This window comes from Passer montanus, unplaced genomic scaffold (genome assembly GCF_014805655.1).
Source record: "Passer montanus isolate IOZ18808 unplaced genomic scaffold, ASM1480565v1 scaffold5, whole genome shotgun sequence".
Taxonomy (NCBI): domain Eukaryota; kingdom Metazoa; phylum Chordata; class Aves; order Passeriformes; family Passeridae; genus Passer; species Passer montanus.
In genome coordinates this window covers 17,176,982-17,187,179 of record NW_024369929.1, presented here as the reverse complement: position 1 = coordinate 17,187,179, position 10,198 = coordinate 17,176,982, and the positions used below count along the sequence as shown (strand labels likewise).

At 57.0% G+C, this 10,198-nt stretch overlaps 1 protein-coding gene across 1 annotated transcript; it reads right to left on the bottom strand.

Moving 5' to 3' along the window:
• Positions 1-138: 138 nt before the first annotated feature.
• PAQR5 (progestin and adipoQ receptor family member 5) lies at positions 139-9,920 on the bottom strand. Its single transcript, XM_039723031.1, has 10 exons — positions 9,663-9,920; positions 7,497-7,553; positions 7,159-7,190; positions 6,713-6,872; positions 5,719-5,846; positions 5,284-5,330; positions 3,877-4,234; positions 3,221-3,317; positions 2,212-2,353; positions 139-1,565 (listed from the first exon to the last, which is right to left on the bottom strand). Exons 4-10 carry the CDS (start codon positions 6,758-6,760, stop codon positions 1,342-1,344), a joined length of 1,044 nt encoding a protein of 347 aa, XP_039578965.1. The 5' UTR covers positions 6,761-6,872; positions 7,159-7,190; positions 7,497-7,553; positions 9,663-9,920; the 3' UTR covers positions 139-1,341.
• Between the last annotated feature and the right edge of the window lie 278 nt (positions 9,921-10,198).

Sequence of the window (10,198 nt, the reverse complement as noted above, 5' to 3'; positions counted from 1 at the left end):
GCTGATGGACCTGGAATAATTCTGGGATGACTCCCGATGTTTTTCCAGGCTCTCCAATCCCAGCCGGATTCCTCCCCGGTCACGGCAGCTCCCAAAGTAAATAAACTCTGGAATTATCAGCAATGATCTCCAAAAGAATTCATTTTCCCAGGAATATTTTTATTATTAAGCAGAATAAAATCAGTGATTTATATTAACTTAATAAAACCGTTGGAAAACCAATTCCAATGCTTATAAATATCCTGAAAATCCCGCTCAGCATTCCCAAGCATTGATTTATCCCGTATTTAACCCGTTCATCCCAGATTTTATTGGGATATCCCAAATTCCAGCAGCTCCCAAAGTGCAGCAGTCAGACCTCAGCAAAGGCAATTAAAGGAAATTAATGGAAGACCCGTGGGATTATCCAGGCAAATATTCCCAAAGAAAAAATGTCTGCTGTGTTCCCACAGGGAAATCCAAGAGGAATTCCTGGATCCTGGAAAAGCCTGGAGCTCCAGGCTCTTCCTGCAAAATCCAGGAGCAGCAGGGAAGGAAAACAAGGAACAGCAGAGGGAAAATTCTGGGAATTCTTTAAAATTCCAGGGCGCTTTTAACCCTTGAGCTGTCCCAAATCCTGCTTTTCTCCTGGCGTCTCCCCGCGGATCCCAATCCCAAAACATTCAAAACCTTTTCCTAAAGGATCCCAAATCCCACGAGGCTGGGGTGTGCTCTTCCTCCCCCACCCCCAGTCCCAGGATCCAGGATGCAATTCCTTAATTCCATCCCCCCCATGGAAACTCGGAATTCCCACAGCACTGAACTTCTCCGGATTTCCCGGAGTGAGGCCCTGGCAGAGCTTTCCTGCAGGAACATCCCACTGGGGCTCTCCTGGAATCCCTTTTCCCAGATAAAGAGTAAAACCAGTGGGAATTAAACTGGGAGGGAAACTCCAGTCGCTCCATCCCACCTCTCCAGGCACTTGGGCTGAGTGCAAGGCTCGGAATTCCAAAGGAATATCCAAGGGGAAAACGAGAATCAGGGAGTGCCTGGCTTCACCAGGAATCTCCCAGCTGGAGATGCAAACATTCCCTGGATTTCTCCCAAAGGCAGACCCAAGGGATCCCGGATCCTTTGGGAAGCAGGAGCCCTTCCCTCCCTTTTCAGGGATCAAATCCTGATTATTCGGCATTTTCCCTGTGGATAACAACAGGATGGGAAGCGTTTCCCAGCCATCCATGGATAAAACCGCTGCAGTTTTCCCTTGGAAAATTCCCAAAGAAATATTTCCAGGCGACCCAATTCCCCCATGGACACCTCTGGAACGGGACTGCTCCCGGCAAGCCAAGGCGATCCCTGATTCTAGTGGGATTTTTCCCGGGAAGGAGGCTCCGGGCGGAGGCTGCGGAAGCAGACCCCGAGGATGGCCAGGCTGGCGGCCGCCCCCATTCCCAGGGATCCGAAGGTTTCCAGGGAAGAGGGCAGCGGGAGGCGGCCCCGCCGCTCCGCCATGTCCATGGAGATGGCTTCCAGCTGGAAGAGCGTTCCCAGGATCCCGCAGATGTGGAAAACCTGGTGGCTGTGCCCTGTGACAGAAAATTCCGAGAATTCCATGGAAATTCCATGGAAATTCCAGGGGTGTTCAGCTGGGCCAGGTGGGTTCCACGTTCCCAGAATGCTCTGGGGGCTTGGAGCGCTCTGGGATAGTGGGAGGTGTCCCGGCCCATCCAAACATCCCAGAATTCCAGGATTCCAGGACTGAATTACACTCAGCCCGCTTCACCTGGCATCCATGGAATATTTATCCCACAAATTCCTGATCCCTCAGGTTTTATCCTCTTTGTAATTCCTATTCTCAATGTCTGCGGCTCCAAGGAATTTATTCCCGGGATTCTATGGGGTTTATTCCCAGCATTCCCTGGGTTCATTCCTGGGATCCCATGGGGTTATTCCTAGAATTCCCCTGGGGTCATTCCCTGGATTCCCTGGGGTTCACTCCCAGCATTCCTGGGGTTTATTCCCTGGATTCCCGGGGTTCGTTCCCCGGGTTTATTCCCTGGATTCCTGGCGTTTATTCCCAGCATTCCTAGGGTTCATTCCCAGCATTCCCAGTGTTCATTCCCAGCATTCCCGGGGTTTATTCCCAGCATTCCTGGGGTTTATTCCCAGCATTCCCAGTGTTCATTCCCAGCATTCCCGGGGTTTACTCCCAGCATTCCCGGCAACGCTCACCGATGAAGTCGAAGCTCCCCGGCGCCAGGCGCTCGGGCAGGTGGGAGGTGAAGCTCAGGAAGGTCAGGAGGGCGCAGAGGCTGTGCCGGGAATGCAGCGGGAGCGAGCCTTCGGAGCAGCTCCCGGCCGCGCTCCGGGACAGCTGCCGGCAGAAACGGGAGTGATCCATCCCTCCATCCATCCACGCATCCATGAATCCATCCATGGTTCCATCCATCCATCCATCCATCCATCCCTCCATTCATCCATGAATCCTTCAATCCATCCATCTATCTGTGAATCCATCCATCCATCCATCCATCCATCATCCATCCATCCATCCATGCATCCATCCCTCTTCTGGGGCATCCCTCCACCATATGTCATCCATCCAGTGGGGAATCACTCCAAATCATGGAGCATCACCCATCCATGGATCCATCCATCGGTCCATCCGTGGTTCCATCCTTCCCTCCCTCCATCCATCCATCCATGGTTCCATCCGTGAATCCATCCATCCATCCATCCATCCATCCATCATCCATCCATCCATCCATCCATGGTTCCATCCATTCATGATTCCATCCATGGGTCCATCTCTCATCCATCCATCATCCATCCATCCATCCATCCATCCATCCATCATCCATCCCAAAGGAGCCATTCCCAGTTCCCCACTCCCCTCAGCCCCACTCCAACCCTGCTTCCCAGGAAAAAAGCAGGATTGATCCATCAGTCCCAAGGAGCCATTCCCAGCTCCCCACACCCATCACCTCCACTCCTGCCGGCCCAAATTCCCACCCTGCTCCACTTTAATCCCTGGAAAAGGCCCCTCCCAGCTTCCCAAGGCAGGAATTTTCCATCCCTTTGAAGTGAGAGGAATCCGCCAGCAGTCGGAGCAGGAAAAAATATCCCAAGGCCTTTTCCTGCCGGAGTTTGTTTGCCTTTCAAACCCCAAGCTGGGCCCGTTTTCCCAAAGAATTCCAGGCTGAGGCAGCTGAAATTTCCCAGGATTCTGTGGGATACGCACCCTGTAGAAAACTGGGATGCTGTCGAAAATGTAGGGATACACGAAGGCCAAAGTTCGGAAGGCTTTGCTCAGGCGGGGCCGCTCCGCCTCCAGAAACCTGGGAAACACCGGGAATTCCACAGGGGATACACAGGGAAACACCGGGAATTCCACATGGGATATGCAGGGAAACACCGGGAATTCCACATGGGATACGTGGAGCAACACCGGGAATTCCACATGGGATACACAGGGAAACACCGGGAATTCCACATGGGAAACACCGGGAATTCCACAGGGGATACGCAGGGAATTCCACAGGGGATACACAGGGAAACACCGGGAATTCCACATGGGATATGCAGGGAATTCCACAGGGGATACACCGGGAATTCCACAGGGGATACACAGGGAATTCCACAGCTTCTCTGGGAACCTGGGATAGCAGACCTGAACCATCTCCAAGTTCCCTCCCAATCCAAACCATTCCAGGATTCCATAAATCCCCTTTGGAACTTCCCAAAAATCCAAGCTCCTCCCATTACTCCACATTTTCATCATCGAATTCTCCTCATTTCCCAACGGAAAAATTCCCTCTTTCCCCTTCCCCAGCTCCCGGCTGGGCCAGCCTGTGAGCAAAGCCCTGATCCCGAATTCCCGGTGCCGCTGGATCCCACCTGGAATAGCAGGACAGGCCAGTGCTGAGCACGGAGTTGAGCACGGCCACGGGGACGTAGAAATCATGGAATGTGCTCCCAACCCATTCCAGCGGGAAGACGTAGGCGGAATACGCCAGCGCCGAGCCTGGAAGCACAGCGGGGCCCTCAGCTCCCAATCCCGGAATTCCCTGGAATTCCCCTGGAATTCCTCCTCCTCCTGGGCTCAGCTCTGAGCTCCGGGTTGGGACATCGGGAAGGGCCGGGAATCTCTGGAGCAGGCAGCATTCCAGAGGGACTGGAGGGCTGTGGGAATATCCTGGAATTGCCGTGTGCTCCCAGTGAGGCTCCTCCGCTTGGGTAAAATCCGGGATTTTTCCTCATTCCCGCTATCCCAAATCCCACCCAGCCACATCTGTCCCGAATTATTTGTGGCCAGAGCTGCTCCAGGCCATTCCCGAGCTCTGGAGTGCAGGGATGAGGAAAAGGTAGAACAGGAATTCCCCCCAAACTTCCCCTCTGGATGTGGCATCCCACAAATCCAGGCTAAATTCCCAAAATCCTGTAAATCTGACCTAACCCAGCTTCTCCCGACCTACCAAATTCCTGAAATCTCATAAATCTGGGCTAAGTTCCTGAATTCCTGAAATCTGGGCTATCCCAGCTCCTACTGTGCTCCCAAATTTCCAAAATCCCATAAATCTTGGCTAAATGCCCAAAATTCCATAAAGCCAGGCTCATCCTGTGCCCAGATCCAGTCTAAATTCCGGAAATCCCATAAACCCAGGTTCTCCCACCTCCTCCTGAGCACCCAAATTCCCAAAATCCCATCAATTCCCCAAATCCCATAAACCCCCTGGAATTCCCAAATCCCAACCATTCCCCCAGTAATCCTCAAATCCCATCAATGTCCCCGGAACTCCCAAATCCCATCAATCCCCCCAGCATCCCTCAAATCCCACAAACCCCACAGCATTCCCCAAATCCCATAAACCCCCCTGCAACTCACAAATCCCACAAACCCCACAGCATTCCCCAAATCCCATAAACCCCCCGGAATTCCCCAAATCCAATCCATTCCCCAGTAATCCTCAAATCCCATCAATCCCCTTGGAACCCCCAAACCCCCAGGCATTCCCCAAATCCCATCAATCCCCCAGCACTCCCCAAATCCTGCAACCCCCCTGGCATTCCCCAAATACCATAAACCCCCCTGGAACTCCCAAATCCCACAAACCCCCTGGCATTCCCCAAGTCCCATAAACCCCCAGGCATTCCCGAAATCCCATCCCCCAGGTGTGCCCAGCTATGTCTTGAGGGCATCCCCAGGTGTGCCCGGGTGTGCCCAGGGGTGTCCAGGGGTGTCCAGGTGTGCCCAGGGGCTGAGGGTTACCCACCCGATGTGCCCCGATGTTGAGGGACACCCACCAGGTGTGTCCAGGTGTTGAGGGGACCCCCCCAGGCGTTCCCAAGGGCTGAGGACAACCCCAGGTGTGCCCAGGTGTGCCCAGATGTTAAGGGGAGCCCCCAGGTGTGCCCAGGTGCGCCCAGGCGTTAAGGGTTACCCACCAGGTGTGCCCAGGGGCTGAGGGGACCCCCCCAGGTGTGCCCAGATGTGCCTTGAGGGCATCCCCAGGTGTTCCCAAGGGCTGAACGCACCCCCAGGCGTGCCCAGGTGTTAAGGGGACACCCACCAGATGTGCCCAGATGTTGAGGGACACCCACAGGCATGCCCAGGTGTTAAGGGGTATCTCCAGCTGTGCCCAGCTGTGCCCAGGTGTGTCTTGAGGGTAACCCCAGATGTGCCCAGCTGTGCCCAGGTGTTAGGGGCCCCCCCAGGTGTGGCAGGGCCGTGGCGCTCACCCGGCGGGCACCAGGTGTGTCCAGATGTTGAGGGTCTCGTTGTTCATCCCGAAGAGGCTGAGCAGGCACTCGCAGGCCGAGCTGCGGGGCGGGCGGTACCCGGAGAGAATTCCCGGCTCCCGGTAACTCTGGGAACGGGGACGGGGATGGGAATAACGGGGATAACGGGAATAATGGGGATAATGGGAATGATGGGGAAAATGGGGATAATGGGGAAAGTGGGGATAATGGGGATGATGGGAATGATGGGAATAATGGGAAGAATGGGAATAATGGGAATGGTGATAATGGGAATAATGGGAATGATGGGAAGAATGGGAAGGATGGGAGTGATGGGAATAATGGGAAGAATGGGAAGAATGGGAATGGGGATAATGGGAATAATGGGAATGAAGATGGGGATGGGAATAATGAGAATGGGAATGGGAATAATGGGAAGAATGGGAATGGGGATAATGGAGATAATGGGAATAATGGGAATGGGAATAATGGGAATGGGGAAGGGAATGGGAATGGGAATGGGAATAGGGAATGGGAATGAGGATGAGAATAATGGAAATGGGGATGGGAATAATGGGAATGAGGATGGGAACAGGCACAGGGTCAGGAATGGGAGTAATGGGAATTGGAATTAGGGATGGGAATGGGGATGGGGATAGGGATGGGGATGGGAACAGGAACGGGAATGGGGAATGGGAAATGGGAATGGGAAACAGGAAATGGGAAAGGATAGGGGAATGGGAATGGGAACGGGAATGGGAACAGGAATGGGAACAGGAAATGGGAAATGGGAAAGGATAGGGGAATGGGAATGGGAACGGGAATGGGAACAGGAATGGGAACAGGAAATGGGAAATGGGAAAGGATAGGGGAGCACCCCCAATTCCGGAGCTGGGACACAGCTGTGCCCCCTTGGGGTGACCCTGCCGCTGTTCCCGTGTGTCACATCCCAAACCCTGCTGATTCCCGGATCAGGGATGGAATTCCCACTGACCTCGGGCACCTGGTGGGCGCGGAGCAGCCGGGCCGTGGGGCTCGGCATGGCCAGCTCCGGATCCCGGGATTTCCCAGCTCAGCTTCCACAGGACAGCTCCTCAAAGCCGCATCCCGCGGGAACGGCGCTGCTCCCGCGAGGATCCCGGGATCAGGACGGCCTGGAGGGAATGGGAATCCCTGGGATGAGGCACAGGGCCCAGTCCCAAATCCCAAATCCCACAGGGAATTGGATCCCAGCGGGATGGGGAGCATCCGTGCCCTGAGGGGTGCTGGGATCCCAAGGGAGCAGCGGGAGAAGGCTGATCCCGCTTCCCAGAGGGATGTGGGACCACCTCGGGATCACACCGAGATCCCGGGATGCAGGACGGTCCCTCGGGAAGCAGAGGGACACGGGATCCCAGCTGGATCCCCTCTCCCATGGAACATCCCGGCTCCGGCTCTTACCCGATCCTGGCGTCGGCAGCGCCGCCTCCGCTCTGGGAAACCAAGGGAGAAATCCATGATCCTTCCTTCCCTCCTTCCCGGAGCAGGAAAAGCGGGAAGGGAGCTCCTGCTCCGGGTGCTGCCTCAGCTCGATCCCAGCAGGATCCAGAGGGATCCAAGGTTCTGGGTTCCCAGAATCCCAGAGCTCCCGGAGCCTCTGCAGCATCCTGGGCTGCCATTCCAGCTGCTCCAGCCACCCCAACTTCCCAGCGGGACCCAGCCCTTGGCTGTGCCACGCAGCCATTCCCAAAAAACCCCTTTGCCAGCCCTGGAGTCCCTGGATTCCATCCCAGCCCTACCTCTGCCAGCTCCGGTGGGAGGCAGCTCCAGGAAAAGCCCTGGAACGCCAGGAACGGCTGGAGAGGGAGGGAAAAATTAATGAGGCAGGAGAGCAATGAACCAACAAAACCCCGCTGGGAACGCCCCCGGTTAACGATTAGACGGGAATGGGGGAATGGGGGAATGGGAATGGGAATCTGGGGCTTCCCAGGGCTCTGGAAGCACCGAGGTGCTGCCTCAAAGCTCCACAGAGTCTGCAGTCCCGGCTCCCACAGAATTCCTGCGGTTTTCCACGGTGGAAACAGCACCTGAATCCAGAGAAGGCTCCAGGGAAAGCTCAGACCCTTCCAGGGCCTGCAGGGGCTCCAGGAGAGCTGGAGAGGGACAGGATGCAGGGAATGGCTCCCACTGCCAGAGGGCAGGGATGGATGGGAGATTGGGATTAGGAATTCCTGCCTGGGAGGGTGGGAGGGGCAGGGATGGAATTCCCAGAGAAGCCATGGCTGCCCCTGGATCCCTGGAATGCCCAAGGCCAGGCTGGAATCTATTCATGGCCGGGGCTGGAATGAGATGAGTTTTGAGGGCCCTTCCAACCTGTAATTCTGGGATTCTGGGATTCTCGGAGGGCAAAGGAACGAGCCCTTCCAGAGGCACGAGCCATTCCAAAGGCTTGGGCTTTTCCAGAGGCTCCTCCCAGGTGCAGGATCCCGCTGTGCCCAGAGCCCCTGGATGGGATCCCCGAGCTGGGAGCACCTGGATCCATCCCAGCCCAGCCATTCCTGCGCAGGGATCCCTTCCCTGTTCCCTGTTCCCTGTTTCCAGTTCCCTGCCCCTATTCCCTGTCCTTGTTCCCCATTCCCTGTTCCCTGCCCCTATTCCCTGTTCCTATTCCCTGTTCCCTATTCCCATTCCCAATTCCTTGTTCCCTGTTCCTATTCCCGTTCCCTGTTCCCTATTCCCTGTTCCCGTTCCCTGTGGGAAGCAGGAGGAGGCTCCAGGCCCGGCCTCAGGCAGGAATTTGCGGTTTGGGAGGCAGTGCGGGCAGGGAGGGCAGTGAGTCACCGGGGCCGGGCCGGGCCGGGCCGGGGCTGCTTCCTCCTGCTCCTCCTCCTCCTCCCCCTGCTCCTGCTCGGGCTCTTCCCAGCCGGGAATGGGAATGGGAATGGGAATGGGAATGGGAATGGGAATGGGAATGGGATGGGATGGGGGCTGTGACCCCTGTGAGTCACCTCTGCCAGCGCTGCGGCTCCGCTCAGGCGGCTGCAACAGCTCCTCTTCCTCCTCCTCCTCCTCCTTCTCTTCTTCCTCTTTCTCCTTAATTTCCTCCTCCTCCTCCTTCTCTTCTTCCTCCTTCTCTTCTTCCTCCTCCTCCTTAATTTCCTCCTCCTCCTCCTTCTCTTCTTCCTCCTCCTCCTCCTCCTCTCCCTCCCCAGGCTGCCCTGGGGAATGTCCCCACCTGGCACCGATGTCCCCACCTGGCAGCACTGCCACCCGCCCGGCCGTGTCACCTTGTCACCGTCCTCTGCCCACGGCACAACCCCCATGGCTCCTTTCCTTTCCTTTCCTTTCCTTTCCTTTCCTTTCCTTTCCTTTCCTTCTCATCCCTCCCCACGGCACATCCTTCCCTATGGAATATCCTTCCCCATGGCACATCCCACCCCCTGGCACGGCTCTCCCTGGCACACCCTGGCTCATCCCGCGTTCCAGCGGCTTTTCCACGGGCCGGGAATATTCGGGAATTCCCGAGCAGCCCCGGCCGCGCTTCCCCGGGCGCTGGAAAACTCCGGGAGCGGCGCGGGCCGTGCCAGGACCGCTCCCGGCGGGACAACGCCGGCTTTGTGGCAGTTGTTGTTGTTGTTGTTGTTGTTGCCGCTGGAATTCGCCGGGATCCGCCGGGACCCGCAGCTTTCCCATCCCAAAAAGCCGCCGCTGCCCCCGTCCTTCCCGCGGGACCGGGGATCCCAGACCCCATCCCGCTCCCGAGAGAAACTTCCCGGGAATTCCGCGATCGCCGCGCCGGGAGGGCCGGGCATGCTCCCGCTGCCCCGGCACTTTCCCCATTCCCATCCCCATTCCCATCCCCATCCCATTCCCATTCCCATTCCCATCCCATTCCCTCGCTCCCCGGGAGCCGAGCCCCGGGATCAGCGGGATCAGCGGGAATGCCGGGGTTCCCAGGGACTCACGGCGCCGCTCGCAGCCCCGCTGGACGCGGCGTTTCCCAGCGCTGCCTCCAAATCCCGGGATTACTCAGCCGGGAGCAAACACTGCCCGCATGGAATTCCCGGCCGGGCGGGCGCGGCTCTTCCAGAGGCACGATCCGGCCGGGAACAGCCCCGGGGATGATCCCAGAGGCGGCAATTCCCGGGATCTGGGAGCGAATGAACCCCGGCTCGCCCAAGGGAAAAAGGTTCCCAGATAAACCCGGAAATCAGCGCGGCCAAACGCGGCCGGGATCGGATCCAGCGGCGAGGAAGTGGAAAAAAAGCAGGAAAAAAATAATTCCCAGGCCTGGCGAGCATCTCCCGCTCGCAGAGCAGCCTGGCCATCCCAGGCCGCCCGCGGCTGCTCATTCCCGGCTTATTCCCACCTGGATGGGGGTGAATCCCAGCCCGGCGGCTTTCCCGTTCTGCTTCCCAAAAATTCCCTGCTTTTCCTGCAGTGTTCCGCTGGGAATGGCTTTCCCAAAGTTCGGAGAGCGGGAGATTCCAGCGGGGTGGAG

Coding starts and splice junctions, on each gene's coding strand:
- PAQR5 (XM_039723031.1), bottom strand. CDS start 6,760: ATGCCGAGCCCCACGGCCCGGCTGCTCCGCGCCCACCAGGTGCCCGAG. Junction 5,847..6,712: donor GCGCCCACCAGGTGCCCGAG/GTCAGTGGGAAT, acceptor CCCCGTTCCCAG/AGTTACCGGGAGCCGGGAAT. Junction 2,354..3,220: donor GCATCCCAGTTTTCTACAGG/GTGCGTATCCCA, acceptor TTCTGCCGGCAG/CTGTCCCGGAGCGCGGCCGG.